Source organism: Salmo salar, chromosome 10 (assembly GCF_965601325.2).
Source record: "Salmo salar chromosome 10, fSalSal1, whole genome shotgun sequence".
NCBI classification, from domain to species: domain Eukaryota; kingdom Metazoa; phylum Chordata; class Actinopteri; order Salmoniformes; family Salmonidae; genus Salmo; species Salmo salar.
In genome coordinates, this window is record NC_138300.1 from 117,498,751 (window position 1) to 117,516,357 (window position 17,607).

The window sequence follows — 17,607 nt, forward strand, 5'->3', positions numbered from 1 at the left end:
CTACTATATTTCAAATGCCCTATCCTAGGCCTATCATAGGGATGTTGACTGAAAATACAATTAACTATATTTCCCACAATGCACTGTTGATAACCTTCTGCGCCGCCGCAGTACGTACTGAATGCTTGCTTCATTCACTCCTCCCTATTTTAATGCTAGCTAAGATGGTGGTTAGAGCGTATCTTCTTTACAGATAAAAAAAAACAAGAAAAGGACAAAACATCTATCAAGCCTTTTGAATTATAGCGCAATAATAAGCCTAACATAATCTAAAGTGTCTATACAAATCTGGACAGTTCAGAGACATCAGCAATCCCCGCCCAATTTGGTGTGACTGTCCATTTGGAGTGGAATCCCTGTAATACGTACAGGGTGAGTAGCTAGCTAGTCGAAACTATTATTGTAACTGTTGATAATTTCGTGGTAACATAACATTTAGCTTCGTGGTGCATGAACGAAGTTATACAGTTTCTGCCTCAATGCCATCCTTTTGCATTGTTGCCTTGCTAGTTGTGGATTTAATGAAATGTCAATGGTTTACTGAGTGTCTGAGTCTGTTAGCTCGCAAGCTAACGTTAGTAGGCCGCAGTCGCTAACTAGCTAGGTAACTCCGAATGCCAGCCTAGATTCTGAAGTTAGCTTGTTTGCTAATGTTAGCCTTTTAGCACCTTCGTTGGTTAACAAGCTGTCACTTTGTATTCACACGACAGTGCCTGTCATGTGAACGTTTGGTATTTACTCAAAGCAAAATGTCAAATGGACGGCATTTTACTCGTTGACTTGGGTCTTACTCATATTTTATTGTTTAGGCACCTGACCGGCTTTTTCCGAGCTAACTAACATATGTTATGCCGCGAGCTAACACAGGAGAGAATCATTGCAAACCATTAGCAGCATGCTAACGTTAATTACCTAGCTATTTGGCTTCATAGTATCAGTCATCTGACAATTGCTGCTTATAGTACTTGTACATCTGTATAATTTGTTGAGGGGACAGGGGCGCGAATGTTGGCGATGTCCGCTGTAGTTTAGCAACGGATTTAAATATGCGTTTGACCAACTTGTATTGTATTGGAAAGTACCTAATGTTAGTTGGTTAACTAGTGTTACCCATGGAGCTAACTTTAGCTAGCATGTAGTCTAGCTAGTTTGTCAGTGACCGTTACTTGTAATCAGCTAGCTAGCTCACTGGTAGAGTGACTTCCAGTTTGCAATCTACTTCTATTAAAGACCATCGTGAGCTCCTCCTCAACAAACCCCAAGATTCAATAGGCCTGGTTTTTAATCAGTCTTTGATCTATTACAGTTGACAGCTACAAGAAGGTACGCCCTCCTACTGTCAAAACATCACATAATGTGTTTGTGGCTGGCTGTCCTTACCACAATCTGCTACTTTCGTATCAAGCTGTTGCCAATTGACCTGTAACACAGGCAAAAGTTGGTGATGATCCTCATAACGTTCAGCATAGAGTACTAAAATATTAAGACACCTGTACCACTAGTTAAGTGAGCAGGTTTGATTTAGGCCTAAGTTTTGCATTGTCACTAGTGTACTATTAATGTTCTCCACTATACAGGTTTCCAATCCAACCTTTTTTTTACGCCAGTAAAGTATGTCAGATAAAGTCTTGACAGGCTTGATGGAAACAGCAGATTTGTTGTTAAATGTAAAAAAAAATTTGACAAAATAATCTACAAGAGGTGATCTTTTTGTGTTGGTCAAATTAATTATGTGAGAAATGTTTATTTGCAAATATTGATATAGCAGCCATATCAAACTAACTTGATGGGAACACATCTCTGGATGGAAAATGCACATCTTTCTTTTTATGGGGATTGTTGTTGAATATTTGCATGCAAATCTGTTGCCAATTGGATGGAAACCTATCAATTGTTGACCATTTATTTACCTACTTAGAAAATAGTCCAAATAGAGTTTGTGAAAAGCAGAATTGTCTTTCCAGTCTCTATCCAATCTCATCTGCACATGAAAGGAAATGTCTATTTATTGCTGCACTTTTCGACAATGACTGTTACTTTTTATCCATCTCATTGTTTCATGTTGTGTGTGTGTGTGTGTCGGTTGTATGCTGTTTATTGTTGAATCCTGACTGCACAACACATTTCCCAATTGGGACAATAAAGATAACTTGATGTCTTACTAAAGCTCCCATCCTGTACTACGCTCCTCCCTCCCAGCCGTGACACCTGCTCCCTTCACCGTGCCATAGGATGTCCCACAGCCCCGAGATGAAGGATGACTCTATGGAGTGCCCTCTGTGCATGGAGCCACTGGAGATTGACGATGTCAACTTCTTCCCCTGCACCTGTGGCTACCAGATCTGCCGCTTCTGCTGGCACCGCATCCGCACAGACGAGAACGGCCTCTGCCCTGCCTGCAGAAAGGTACGTAATCTATATTAACCCCTAACCCTAGCCCTTCTGCTAGCACTGCATCCGCACAGACGAGAACGGCCTCTGCCCCGCCTGCAGAAAGGTACTTAACCTATCCTAACCCCCTAGCCTTTCTCCTACACTTCTACTGGCACCGTGTCCGCACAGACGAGAATGGCCTCTGCCCCGCCTGCAGAAAAAGACTGGCTGGGTGGGGTTATGGAAATGTGACCTACAGTCTAGTACAGGGCTTTTCAACCCTGTTCCTGGAGAGCTACCCTCCTGTAGGTTTTCGTTTCAACCCCAGTTGTAACTAACCTGATTCAGCTTATCAACCAGCTAATTATTATAATCGGGTGCGCCAGATTACGGTTGGAACGAAAACCTACAGGACAGTAGCTCTCCAGGAACAAGGTTGGAGAGTACTGATCTAGTATAATATAATACTACTTTATTCATCCATCAGAGACAGAAATGATTCTACTCAGCTCCTAACTCTCCCCAGAAGGATATACTTATACTCTGTACAGGTGAGTTTACCTGTCTATCTCTGCTCCTACCATCCAGCCGTACCCGGAGGACCCTGCTGTGTACAAGCCCCTGTCACAGGAGGAGATCCAGAGGATAAAGAACGAGAAGAAGCAGAAACAGAACGAGAAGAAGCAGAAGGTGACAGAGAACAGGAAACACCTGGCCAGCGTCAGGGTGGTGCAGAGAAACCTGGTGTTTGTGGTCGGGCTCTCTCAAAGGCTCGCAGATCCAGAGGTGAGACACCAGTGAGCTTACTACATTAATATACATTGAGTGTATATTAGATGTTCTTTCCATGACATAGACTAACCAGGTGAAAAGGATGATCCCTTGTTGATGTCACTTGTTAAAACTGCCCCATGTAGATCATGGGGCAGCAGGTAGCCTAGTGGTTAGAGCCTTGGGCCAGTAACCAAAAGGTTGCTAGATTGAATCCCCGAGCGGACAAGGTAAAAATCTGTCGTTCTGCCCCTGAACAAGGTAGTTAACCCACTGTTCCTAGGCCGTCATTGTAAATAAGAATTTGTTCTTGCCTAGTTTAATAAATAAAATGAAGGGGAGGAGACGGGTTAAGTATTTTCTAAGCCTTAAAACAATTGAGACATGGACAAAAGTGAAGTGCCTTTGAACGGGGTATGGTAGTAGGTGCCAGGCAAACTGGTTTGTTTCAAGAACTGCAATGCTGCTGGGTTTTTCACACTCAACAGTTTCCTGTGTGTATAAAGAACAGTCCACCACCCAATGGACATCCAGCCAACTTGACACAACTGTAGGAAGCATTGGAGTCAACATGGGCCAGCATTCCTGTGGAACGCTTTCAACACCTTGTAGAGTCCATGTCCCAGTGAGTTAAGGCTGTTCTGAGGGCTAAAGGGGAGGTATTCGTAATGTTTGGTATACTCAGTGTAGATATACTATATCAGTATAGACCAATCAGTCAAATGTATTTGTAAAGTCCTTCTTACATCAGCTGATGTCACAAAGTGCTGTACAGAAACCCAACCTAAAACCCCAAACGGCAAACAATGCAGATGTAGAAGCACGGTGGAAAAACTCCCTAGAAAGGCCAGAACCTAGGAAGAAACCATTAGAGGAACCAGGCTATGAGGGGTGGCCAGTCCTCTTCTGGCTGTGCCGGGTGGAGATTATAACAGAACATGGCCAAGATGTTCAAATGTTCATAGTTGACCAGCAGGGTCAAATAATAATCACAGTGGTTGTTGAGGGTGCAACAGGTCAGCACCTCAGGAGTAAATGTCAGTTGGCTTTTCATAGCCGACCATTCAGCGTATCTAGATCTTTTTAGTTTTTAAGGTGGCAAAATTCCAGGAAACTTTCCAGAAATTCCCAGGTTTTCCAGAAATTGGGAATCCTACCACTAGGATTTTTGGAAAACCTGGGAAATTGAGTTTCCTGAATTTTGCAACCCTAGTTGACCTACCCTTTTTTGAGGATTTTTCTCTTAAAGCCTCACCGACCCAGAGGTGAGTCCATCATCAATAGTGTAGGAGACATCTAGGTAATTAGTTGTTTTTAGGATGTCCATATTTTCTCATCTGATTTCAGCTAAATGCCATAGATTTATTCTATAAGTAACGTGATATACTATCCCATCCGTTCTACAGTTAACCCATGCATACCTTTTTTGCCTGGGAAATGCTTTTTTTGCATAGTACATAGTTTTATCGTAGAGTATTTGACGTTCACAGATGCCAGTGGAGATCAAAAGCACTTAGCACATTGATTGGAAATAGTTAACACCTCGCGTTAAATCTACTGAAGTCCCCACCCCTCCACTTTGCTTCAGTTATTTTAAAGGGATACTGCGAGATTTCAAGACTTGGGGTTGTATTTCTCATAGAGATGTATAGAGGTCACAATTGTTGTATCTGTCCCATTATGGTGTCTGAGTTTATGGGCAATGCCATTGAGACGGATACAACGTTGCGATCTCTATACATCTCTATGCTACAATGGGACAGAAAATGAGGAAGTGGATAATATGGTTATCAGTAAAATGTATGAATTTATAAAATATTGATTACTATGTGTAGATTATTAGCATTAGTAAATAACAGCTTTACGGTAGTTAGATTTATTTTCCTGCTTTTGAGAGGAGCTGGCTACTGTACCGGGAGACTTCCAGCAATTGTGCTAAGCTAACTTCAATCATCTCACCTGCACACAGAGACATAAAAATTGTATCCATTAGTTATTCACTCCAACCCTGTTCCTGGAGAGCTACTGTCCTGTAGGTTTTCACTCCAACCCTAGTCTAGCACACCTGACTCTAATAATTAGTTGGTTGATAAGCTGAATCAGGTTAGTTACAATTGGGGTCTGAGTTAAAACCTGAAGGGAGGGGGGGTTGCTCTCCAGGAACAGGGTTGGAGTGAACCTAAAGGTGGGGTTGCTCTCCAGGAACAGCGTTGAAGAGCCCTGCTTTAAGTAGTTGGACAAAGATGTTCACAATTTCATCTCACTATTCTGTTACTTGATCATATTTCTGGTCTACTGACCTAGCTATATTTGTTTTCCCTCAACTGTATTTATAAAGCTTTGTTTGTGAAAAATGTCTCCATCTCTATTCAATTCTGCACAGGTTCTAAAAAGGCCAGAGTATTTTGGGAAGTTTGGGAAAATACACAAGGTGGTCATTAATAACAGCACATCATATGCAGGTTCACAGGTAAGAACTGGTTCTTTGTGGCTCTCTTGGGAGGAGGGTGGCTCTCTTGGGAGGAGGGTGGCTCTCTTGGGAGGAGGGTGGTAACGGGGAACAGTCGTGGGTTCTATCGCCTTAGGGATCACATACTAAAATGTATACGGTGCCAGTCAAAAGTTTAGACACACCTACTCATTCAACGGTTTTTCTTTATTTTTTATTTTCCACATGGTAGAATAATAGTGAAGACATCAAAACTATGAAATGACACACATGGAATCATGTAGTAACCAAAAAAGTATAAAACAAATCCAAATATATTTTTTTATTCTTCAAAGTAGCCACCCTTTGCCTTGATGACAGCTTTGCACGCTCTTGGCATTCTCTCAACCAGCTTGACCTGGAATGCTTTACCTACAGTCTTGAAAGGGGTTCCCACATATGCTGAGCACTTGTTGGCTGCTTTTTCTTGACTCTGCTGTCCAACTCATCCCAAACCATCTCAATTGAGTTGAGGGTGGTTGTGGAGGCCTGGTCATCTGATGCAGCACTCCAACACTCTCCTTCTTGGTCAAATAGCCCTTACACTGCCTGGAGGTGTGTTTTGTGTCATTGTCCTGTTGAAAAACAAATGATAGTCCCACTAAGCGCAAACCAGATGGGATGGCGTATCGCTGCAGAATGCTGTGGTAGCCATGCTGGTTAGGTGTGCCTTGAATTCTAAAATAAGTCACTGACAGTGTCACCAGTAAAGTACCATCACATCTCCTCCTGCATCCTCCTCCATGCTTCATGGTGGCAACCACACATGCGGAGATCATCCATTCACCTAATCTGCATCTCACAAAGACACGGCGGTTGGAACCAAAAATCCACAATTTGGACTCATCAGAACAAAGGAAAGATTTCCATCGGTCTAATGTCCATTTTCTTTTGTTTCTTGGCCCAAGCAAGTATCCTCTTCTTATTGGTGTCCTTTAGAAGTGGATTCTTTGCCGCAATTCTACCATGAAGGCCTGGTTCACAGTCTCCTCAGAATAGTTGATGTTGAGATGCGTCTGTTACTTGAACTCTGTGAAGCATTCATTTGGCTGCAATTTCTGAGGCTCCTAACTCTAATGAACTTGTCCTCTGCAGCAGAGGTAACTCTGGGTCTTCCTTTCCTGTGGTGGTCCTCATGAGAGCCAGTTTCATCATAGCGCTTGGTTTTTGCGACTACACATGAAACGTTCAGAATTGACTGACCTCCATGTCTTAAAATAATGATGGAATGTTGTTTCTCTATACTTATTTGAGCTGCTCTTGGCATAATATGGACTTGGTATTTTACCAAATAGGTATTTGTTCCGTATACCACACCTACATTGTCACACAACTGATTGGCTCAATGCATTAAGAAGGAAAGAAAGTCCACAAATTAACTTTTAACAAGGCACACCTGTTAATTGAAATGCATTCCAGGTGACTACCTCATGAAGCTGGTTGAGAGAATGCCAAGAGTGTGCAAAGTGGTCATCAAGGTTACTTTGATGAATCATAGATTTAACACTTTTGGTTACTATATGATTCGGTATATGTTATGTCATATTTTTGACATCTTCACTATTATTCTACAATGTAGAAAATATAAAATAAAACGCTTGAATGGGTAGGAGTCCAAACTTTAGACTGGTACTGTACATACTCGCTGTACTGTCAATTACTTTGGAGAAAAGTGTCAGATCATGAAAAGTGGGATTGAATTTAAAAGCAAATGGGTTCCTCTCAACTGTAAATAGGCAGGTTGTTACACACACTACATCTTTAATAAAAAGCTGTGTGTTTTCTTATCACCTATTCTGAATATTATAACTTTTCTGATCCACAGGGTCCCAGTGCCAGTGCCTATGTCACCTATATCCGCTCTGAAGACGCCCTCCGAGCAATACAATGTGTAAACAATGTAGTGGTGGACGGCAGAACACTCAAGGTGACCGAAACAGACAGTCAGGGCCAGTTTCTTTGACACAAATTAAACCAAATCCTGGATAACAATTCCCAATTGAGAAATTCCATTGAAGGTGCATTTTAGTCCAGGACAATGCTTAATCTATCTGGGGAAACTGGTCCTAGAAGTAACTGTTTGTTTACTTACTGTAAGGAACGTTATCAAATAAAGTACTATCTTATCTTAAATGCTATATGACCTTTCTCTTAGATATGTAGTAATATGATTTAGAGGGCAATAACTGAAGAGAACATTCATCAAGTACATTTTCACTGAGCTCTCCTTTTGTTTTTAAAAAATATATTTTTTTTAAAATGCAGGCTTCTTTAGGTACAACAAAATACTGCAGTTACTTCCTCAAAAGCATGCAGTGTCCCAAACCAGACTGTATGTATCTACATGAGCTGGGGGATGAGGCAGCTAGCTTTACTAAAGAGGAGATGCAGGTAAAAAATCATTTTTATTCTTCCTGTGTGATTTGTTGGTGGGTGAATAGAGATGCCAAACAACTTTCTCTTGACGTCATGTACTGTTCTTGCCTGTGTGTCTACCTTGTCCCAGGTTAGATCTTGTTCTTTATTTCCTCTTGGATGTTTTAGTATCTGCCTTTTCAACCATGTTCTTACTTCAAGTGACTTTGGACCTCAGCATTAATGTTATTTGAAGCTGGTCCCAGATCTGTTTGTGCTGTATAGCCAATTCCTGATGTCGTTGTCATGCTAGATCAGGGTCTAGGTGGAAGCTGTGACACAGTTGAATTGAGTCGGGTGTCTGTGGTGAACAGTGGGAGCGTTGAGTCGGGTGTCTGTGGTGAACAGTGGGAGCGTTGAGTCGGGTGTCTGTGGTGAACAGTGGGAGCGTTGAGTCGGGTGTCTGTGGTGAACAGTGGGAGCGTTGAGTCGGGTGTCTGTGGTGAACAGTGGGAGCGTTGAGTCGGGTGTCTGTGGTGAACAGTGGGAGCGTTGAGTCGGGTGTCTGTGGTGAACAGTGGGAGCGTTGAGTCGGGTGTCTGTGGTGAACAGTGGGAGCGTTGAGTCGGGTGTCTGTGGTGAACAGTGGGAGCGTTGAGTCGGGTGTCTGTGGTGAACAGTGGGAGCGTTGAGTCGGGTGTCTGTGGTGAACAGTGGGAGCGTTGAGTCGGGTGTCTGTGGTGAACAGTGGGAGCGTTGAGTCGGGTGTCTGTGGTGAACAGTGGGAGGGTTGAGTCGGGTGTCTGTGGTGAACAGTGGGAGCGTTGTGTGTTATGATTCTTAGGCCGGGAAACACCAAGAATACGAGCAGACACTACTCCAGGACCTCTACAAAATGAACCCCAGCTTTCTACAAACGTCAACGTGTGCAGGGGAAAAGTCAAAAAACAGATCTTCAAATTCTACACAAAGGTATGTTTGGTATTTTGGCTCTCCCCTATCTACCCAAAAGCAAATATTTGCCCTGGAGGCTGTGGCACTAACCGCTTGACCACCTTAGGCTTCTATTGATTTTGACCACACAACATCTCTTTATTAGATGTTTGTCCATTTATCACAGACCCAACAATGGCAAAGATGGGTGGCCGATTCTATCGGGGTACGGTGGCAAACTGGCCAATGGCCTGTCAGAGGACAGGAAGTCTCCTCCGCTGCTAGACTGCTGCCTGGACCCAGAGGGCATGACCTCCGATGGGTTAGGACTTGGCCTGGGGCTGGACACCGAGCTGGGGATGGGGTCTGGTCAGAGTGCTGCCCTCTCCCCCTTCTCCTCTAACTGTGACAGCAACAGGTAATATGGAACAGGGCTTCTCAAACTTTTTGGGTCACGGACCACTTTTGTAAAAGCACCCCCTCATACTCAGAACATTACTCGAGTGTGATTTAAAAAATAGCCTACAAGGAATTTTACTATGACGTCTGCATTACATGGCCAGACTAACCAATTCTCAGCCCCGGGGAAGGAACATTTTTAAAAGGTCTGCATTTTGACATCGGAGAGAAAATATTTCCGTTTTAAAGCGAATTTCCCGTAAATCTACACTTTTTGTCATGGGTCAGGTATTTTTTTTTTTTCAGCTGTCAAGCTAATATCCTGCAATTCTACACATTTTGCCATTAGGCAGAGAGAACTTTGCACTGTAATTTAAGTTTTAAAAACTGCAGTTAAGTAAATAAAAATTGGGGGAGGAGTAGTATTGAGTTGAAAAATGTATAATTGGAGTGCTGTGGATACCAACATCCCTGTGAGCCTCCCAGGCCCATGTTGCCCAGGGTTAAGAACATACATTATAGATTAATATTATTACACACTTTAAATCTATTCCACGGATCCCTTGGCCGAAAGTCTCTCTTGTAATATTCATAAAAAAAAATTGTGTGTGGATAGGTGGATGGATACAGATCGAGAAATCTGCCCACAGACCCCCTGCAGTACCTGGATCCCACTTTGAGAATCCCTGATATGCAGTGCCTTGAGAAAGTATTCATACACCTTGACTTATTCCACATTTTGTTGTTACAGCCTGAATTCAAAATGGATACTCCATAATGACAGTGAAAACATGTTTTTAGAATTTGGTGCAAATTTATTGAAAATGAAATGCAGAAATATCTCATTTACATAAGTATTCACACCCCTGAATCATCTTTGGCAGTGATTTACAGCTTTCTGGGTAAATCTCTAAGAGCTTTCCACACCTGGATTATACACTATTTGCCTATTTATTATTTTCAAAATTCCTAAAGCTTTGTAAAATTGGTTGTTGATCATTGCTAGACAACCATTTTCAGGTATTAACATGGATTTTCAAGTAGATTTAAATCCAAACTGTAACTCGGCCACTCAGGAACATTCGCTGTTTTCTTGGTAAGCAAATCCTGTGTAGATTTGGCCTGGTGTTTTAGGTTGTCTTGCTGAAAGGTAAATTCATTTCCCAGTGTTTGGTGGAAAGCAGACGGTACCAGGTTTTCCTCTAGGATTTTGCCTGTGCTTAGCTCCATTCCCTTTTTTTTAATTTTTTTTATCCTGAAAAACTCCCCATTCCTTAACGATTACAAGCATACCCATAATGTTATGCAGCCACCATGCTTGAAAATATGTAGTTGTACTCAATGTGCTGTATTGGATTTGTCCCAAACGTAACACTTTGTATTCAAGACAAAAAGGGAATTGCTTACCACATTTCTTTTTTGCAGTATTACTTCAGTGCCTTATTGCAAACAGGATGCATGTTTTGGAATAGTTTTTTTTTCTGTACAGCCTTCCTTTTCACTCTGTCGTTTAAGTTAGTATTGAGGAGTAACTACAACGTTGTGGATCCATCCTCAGTTTTCTCCTATCACAGCCATTCAACTCTGTTTTAAATTCACCATTGACCTCACGGGGAAATCCCTGAAATTGTGAGGCATTGGAAAACCTCCCTGGTCTTTGTGGTTGAATCTGTTTCAAATTCACTGCTCAACTGAGGGACCTTACAGATAATAATTGTATGTGTGTACAGTGATGATGTAGTCATTCAAAAATCATGTTGAACTCTATTGCACACAGTCGATGCAACTTATGTGACTTGTGAAGCACATTGTTACTCCTGAACTTATTTAAGCTTGCCATAACAGAGTTTGAATACTTATTGACTCAAGCCATTTTGACTTACATTTTTTTTAATTCATTTGTAAAAACATTATTCCACTTTGATTATGGGTTATTGTATGTAGGCCAGTGAACAAAAAAATGCTACATTTTATCAATTTACAAAATGTGTAAAGTCAAAGGTGTGACTACTTTCTGAAGGCGCTGTAGAAGAATAAGACTTTATTAGTCCATTTTACAATGACAACAGAAATGTTGACATGTCACAGGCAATATATACTGGAGGGTTAAACCAAGCTTACTGAGAAGGCAGGCAGTACTATTCTGTACTGCATGGTTACACATTCACTATAGTTGCTGGAAACGTGCTGAAAAGGGCTGTGTGAACAGAGAATCCAAGCCAGCCTAGTTTGGTTCAGGTCAGAACAATAGAGTGAAAAGGTTATAACTCACAGGCCAAACTGGTCTCATTTTGGTCCATTTTAAATGCTGGTGGTGGGCCATGAAGATCATAGTCTGTTTCTCTTTAGTCCCAGCGACAAACCTCCGGAATCAATAAGTATGGTGAATGGAGAGACATTACAACAGGTACGAAGACCTTTACTAATGACTTCATTTCACATGTAGAAGTACAGAAATATGTTTTAACCATTTAAAAAAATTTGTTTTCAAGATTTGTATATAGATAATTACTATATTACATGAAGAATGTTGACGTTATTTAGGGAAATGATTGTTAAATATATGCAGAGTATACAGTTTCTTCGGATCCATTTCAAATATAACTGATTATTTCTTAAAAATGTTACATTGTCACAGACATTACCAATGTCCCCCCCCCTCTCCAGATGCCTAACAGTGAGTCCCCCTCCTCTCCTCCGGGGCTGACCAGACCCCCCAGCAGTCTGGTGGTTCCTATCAGTGTAGTGGACCTCACCGCCCGCTCGCCCTTCGAGGGGGCTGCTGCAGAGTCCCAGTCCCTGTTCTCAGACAACAGTAACTTCAGACAACCCAACCCCATCCCGTCTGGCCTGCCCCCCTTCCCTAACACACCTAGAGGGGGATGCGACTGGCCCATGACCCCTGAACCACAGAGCCTCTTCGCATCAGGTGGGTTGTGTGGGGTAGACACTGGGACAAATCACACACACACACACACTGTTTGGTAGACGATGCGTCCTTTAACAGTGTAGTGTCGCCTCCCGGGTGGCGCAGTGGTCTAAGGCACTGCATCGCATTGCTAGCTGTACCACCAGAGATTCTGGGTTCGAGCCCAGGCTCTGTTGCAGCCGGCCACAACCTGGAGGCCCATGGGGCGGCGCACAATTGGCCTCGCATCGTCCGGGTTAGGGGAGGGTTTGGCTGGCAGGGATTTCCTTGTCTCATCGCGCACTAGCGACTCCTGTGTCAGGCCGGGCGCAGTGCACGCTGACCAGGTCGCAAGGTGTACGGTGTTTCCTCCGACACATTGGTGTGGCTGGCTTCCGGGTTGGATGTGCATTGTGTCAAGAAGCAGTGCGGCTTGGTTGGGTTGTGTTTCGGAGGACGCGTGGCTCTCGACCTTCGCCTCTCCCGAGTCCGTACGGGAGTTGCAGCGATGAGACATGACAGTAACTACCAATTGGATACCACGAAATTGGGGAGAAAAAAGGGGTAATAAAAATATGCAGTGTCTGCTCCACTGCGTTTCAGCTTTGAAACATAACCTCTAGATAAGTTTTCCATGGTTCTCTTCCTTCCCCAGACACGATACCGGTCTCGTCCTCCACAGACTGGCAGGCGGCCTTCGGCTTCGGCTCCTCATCCAAGACACAACAGCAGGATGACGACCTAGGCTTCGACCCCTTCGACATCACGCGGAAGGCCCTGGCTGACCTCATAGAGAAGGAGCTGTCAGTCCAGGACCAGCCCAGTCCACTGGGGTCCCCCGGGCCTTTCAGCCTCCACCACCCCGGGTCACACCACGGCCTTCACGTGCCCCCCTCCAACCCCAACCATTTCCCCAGCAGCATTGGACCTCCACCCCGACTTTCTCAGCTCCACCATAGGCAAATTTATAGTTCCTTTAGTTTCCCTGGTTCCCAGAGTCAGAGTAGTCATCATGGTGGAAGTCAGGCTCCACAGGCCGCCGCTGCAGCTCGGCATCCCTGGATGGACATGTCTCCCTCGGCACGCAGCAATAATCACCTCTCACACTTGAACCACTCGGCCAACACTGGAGGGGGACACGGAAACTTCCTGGACTTGAGCATGCCTCCTCAGCGCCACAGTACAGGGCTGGGAGGGATCCCCATATCAGGTAGGTTGTTATAAGACCCTGGCTCTGTCTTCTGGGAGTGTTGAGGTTAGGGGTCAGTTATGTCTTGTCTTAATTCAGGAAGTAAACAAAATTGAAATTGGAATTTCAGTTTAAATCCTGAATGGACTGAATTGAAATTCAGTTGACCCCAACTCTGAGTCATGTTTAGTACAGTCTGTCCAGTATGACTGTAACAAGGATTGAATGTCAAAACAAGTCATCGTTTTGCCTATTTTTCCCATGTAATTTGTTTCCTGCAAGGGCAAAATAACATGTAGATGTAGTTCTGTGTTTTGACCACAAGATGGCAGTCCAAAGCCACCTGTGAAGATGTGGATTCATCAAAAATCTGTATTAAATGAAGTAAATCAGCACTGCTTATTTTCTAATTTGTCCATAATTAAATAAAGATGTTCTCTCTACAGAAAGCAGCTGTTCTATAGACGGCCTCAATGTGAAAGAATGGCAGGCTGGCCTGAGAGCTCTCCTACCCAACATCAACATCAACTTCGGCGGTCTCCCCAACTCCTCCTCATCTTCCTCCTCCTCCTCGTCCTCCAGTGTGAACCACATCGGGCGGCCTAACCACCTGGTGGGCCCTGGGGGGCTCCACGGGCCAGGGGGACTATCTCACAGCCTCAGCTGGGACGGTACGGCCAGCTGGATGGACCCAGCCATCATCACAGGTAGTGAGTAACCCCAGACGTATTTATTACACAGGTACAATACGATGATGATGATAATGACTTTATTCTGTCATATAACATGCAGATATCTAACAACTATTTACACTAACTTATTAAGAGGTTTGAAAGTGTTATAAACAGAGTTGGACATGTCATCTTTATTTAGCCAGGATACTCTACTCACCAACAATAGTCAGTGTTTTCCAGGGAGATCTGTAGACAACACTAAAGATACTAAATGGAAGTGGGTCTCCTACACCATGGTTTCTCCAACAGGTCCCGAGATCTCGAGCACGTTTTGGTTTTTGCCCTAATCAAAAGCGATGATGAGTTGGTTATTTGAGTCTGCTGTGTGGTGCTAGGGGCAAAAACCAAAGCATGCAGAGTTTGGGTAACTCTGTCCTACAGTTCCCACTCACTCACCCGTCTCTCTCCTCTCTTCAGGCATCCCAGCCTCGACAGGAAACAGTTTAGACCTTTTCCAAGAGGACCAGAACCCTCCCCACTGGCTCAAGTCCCTCCAGGCCCTGACAGAGATGGACGGCCCTGCCCTGCCTAGCTCCTCCCTCCCCCAGCAGCCCCAGAACCAGCAGCACCAGTCCCTCCACAGCCACCACCACGGCCTCCTAGACCAGGCTGCCTCACACCCACACCTCCCCCTCCACCACAGAGCTGGCTCCGGTTGGGCCCCTTACCTTCCCAGCCTGGCCCAACCCACACAGGCCAACCCCAGCCAGTTTCACAGCCCTCCCCCAGGCTTCCAGACAGCCTTCAGACCCCCAGGCCAGAGCGCTACAGAGCTGCTAAACAGCACCACTGCTGGGGACCGACACTAAAGACAGATTACAGCAGTGTCTCAACCCGATACAGATACAGTGTACACACACCAATCTGCAGATTATCAAATTATGAAAAATTATTAGCTAACAAAATAACAAGGCTGCTTTCTTTGTCCTTTCAACTTCTATCTTTTTTTCTGTTCTGACGGCCTGTTTGTTCCTTTGTTTTTTTGTTTTTTCCGTGGCACATGACATGCATTGCTAGGTCCCCTCCCTTTTGGTCTGCTACCGGCCACGTCAACGCCTTACTGTGAGCTCCAGTAGTCAGGGGTGTGTTCAGTAGTAGTGAAACATTTTGAAAATGGAAAGTGTTTCTTATTGGACAGATAAATCCATGTAGTCCCTGCCGGTTTCACTTCGTTTTCTTTCGTTTGGTGCATAATAAATATGACCCAGGGGAATTGTTTGGGATCAGACACTGCTGTGAGCTTCACTTGAGGTCCGTCCTTTTATGATCTAGACGAGCACGGAGAACGGGAGCAATGCTAGTCGATAACTACAAACGCACAAGAAGCAAGATTAACTAACGTGGGTCATTTTAAGAAGTTAACTCGTGATCAAATATGAAATGGGTGAAAGAAGTGAAGTCACGATTACTCTCTGAGGATGAAGCAACAAAACGAATGGAAAATCTGCTCTTAAAGCTTTGCCCCAAATACCCTCATCCTCCCCACTTTCAACAGAACAGGAGACCTGAATGAAACTTTACGTTCCCTCCCTGCAGAGAAGCCCTGAAGTGGTTAACTTTGGGCATGTGACAAAATGCCTCAGTTTAACGGTTTAAGAGGTATGTTTGAGAATCTTTAGAGAAGTATTGTTGAGGGACTTGTTGTAGTTGGTTCAGATGACAGGAAATGATGCAGACAGAGATGGGCAGACTAAGACGTTAGGAGGGGTGAGTTGAGGGCACAGGCAGGCTGTACATGCTACGGTTTCCATGTTAGACACACGGTCACAATGGTGACGTTCCAGGCCGACTAGATTGTAGTCGTGCTGCACTCATGCAGCAACCAATGATCGACCTTTTGAAGTCGGTGTCAGACTGCTATATCATATGTGGTTAGCTGAGAACTGATCAGCTATAGCTGATTTAACTGTTTAGTTGAGAACACCTATCCAGGCGTTGTGAGATCTGGCTGGCGACTGCAATGTAGTCTGCCTGGAACGCGCCCAACCAATGACTTGTCTCATGCAGGTCATTAAAACCAACGTTCTTCCCTTTGGGGTCAGGGGTCATGGTGCCCCGTCCTGTAGTAGAGGGAAGGTTCAGTTGAACCTCTGTATCAGAGGAAGTAGCACCACCTAACAGGAGGGCTGGCCGACGGGTTAAAGAGTCTCGCCACTGTTCTCGGGTCGGAAGAAGAATAGGCCAAGACTCGCGATACCAGACCTCGGCACGTTAAGTGCTAATTCTGGTGAAACAGAGCGGTTGGCATCGAGGCTAGAACAAAGTACAATATTTAAAGACTGTTGGAAGGCTAATACTGGGACATCATGAAATCCAGGATTTGGTCTTATACACAGTGCCACTGTGTGGCACCTACAGTAGCTAAACCCTTATCAGGAGAACTACCAGAAAGCAGACAAAACAGAGAAATGAAGGGGTTGATGAAAAGGCTTCCAAGATATGCAGGTCAAAACTAATACTAATAAGGGTAGCCAATAGCGTTACAAGTTTCTGCCTTGTTAGACCCGTGAGGGCTTTCAACGAGGCCTTACCATGATATGAGAGGAGCTTGAGTGATTGGCAAGGGAATTAGTGTCACGATGTTCTGATATGTATCTGTATAAAACATATGAGAATGGAAATAATGCAATGTGATATCGTAAAGTGCTATACAAGACAAGCTGACAAACGACGGCTTGCAATTTAATCCAAGGAGCTCTCTGCCTTTCTCTGGGCCAAGAGAATGAATAACCTCTCCTCCCTTCACAGCCTCTTTCTTTTCGAGTCTTAACTCATGATCTCTCCATCTTTCTCTCTCTCTCTCTCGCTCACTCTGTTCATCGCTCCCTCTTTCTCCTGCTGTCCCCTATTAAAACAGTATTCACCAGAAACAAGAACTGATCCAGGAGAAACTAACAGTCAGTTCTACTACCGTGGTTTTAAACATGATGCTGAGTTAAACACTCATTGAGGAGGTTAAAGGAATTGAACTGTCCTCTGCAGGTCTGGAAAAAGAAACCTTAAATAAAACGGAAAAACCCAATGCTCGATTTGGCTCTTTTTGTTTCACAGATTCACACTTTGTCACGTTTCCTTGTCGTTAAAGTATTACATTGACTGTTCTTAACTGTCATAACATGTTGATATAACCAGTTGTACAACTCGTAGGGTCTGTTTCCTGGACACGGATTAAATCCTATCCTGGACTAAAACCCTATTTCAATGGAGAACGTCCATTGAGCGTGCTTTCTACTCCAGCGCTAGACTTGTTCTGCACCCGGGAAACAGACCCCTAATGTTTCTGATGTAACGTAAGCTTGATCTCCACAGTGCGAAGACCTGCATTTATGACCAGTAGAAGATTTGAATGATCTTAAATGTGACACCACAAAAACTCAAGTCAATGAATCGTTACTTAAATGTTAAAGAGAGCAATTTCTTCAGGGCTGTATTTTTACTTTCTCTCCACTAGGGGTCA

General features: G+C 43.9%; 1 protein-coding gene across 3 annotated transcripts; it reads left to right on the forward strand.

Moving 5' to 3' along the window:
- The first annotated feature begins 110 nt into the window (after nt 1–110).
- On the forward strand, nt 111–17,172 carry LOC106561643 (CCR4-NOT transcription complex subunit 4). 3 transcript variants are annotated; one of them, XM_014125792.3, is made up of 13 exons: nt 111–372; nt 2,200–2,406; nt 2,962–3,159; nt 5,528–5,614; nt 7,458–7,559; nt 7,898–8,023; nt 8,832–8,959; nt 9,108–9,338; nt 11,669–11,726; nt 11,987–12,248; nt 12,883–13,437; nt 13,863–14,126; nt 14,568–17,172. In XM_014125792.3, exons 2-13 carry the CDS (start codon nt 2,233–2,235, stop codon nt 14,957–14,959), a joined length of 2,577 nt encoding a protein of 858 aa, XP_013981267.1. In that variant the 5' UTR covers nt 111–372; nt 2,200–2,232; the 3' UTR covers nt 14,960–17,172. The 3 variants fall into 3 exon arrangements, with proteins under 3 accessions (XP_013981267.1, XP_013981268.1, XP_082813543.1); XM_014125793.3 differs by having other exon boundaries at nt 112–372; nt 13,863–14,123; XM_082957417.1 differs by lacking the exon at nt 111–372 and adding an exon at nt 1,104–1,323.
- The last annotated feature ends 435 nt before the right edge of the window (nt 17,173–17,607 follow it).

What these genes read in the sequence shown, in the direction of transcription:
- LOC106561643 (XM_014125792.3), top strand. Translation starts at nt 2,233, where the DNA reads ATGTCCCACAGCCCCGAGATGAAGGATGACTCTATGGAGTGCCCTCTG. An exon ending in TCTGCCCTGCCTGCAGAAAG is followed by an intron (nt 2,407 to 2,961) that starts GTACGTAATCTA and finishes CCTACCATCCAG; the next exon opens with CCGTACCCGGAGGACCCTGC. An exon ending in CCCAGCCATCATCACAGGTA is followed by an intron (nt 14,127 to 14,567) that starts GTGAGTAACCCC and finishes TCCTCTCTTCAG; the next exon opens with GCATCCCAGCCTCGACAGGA.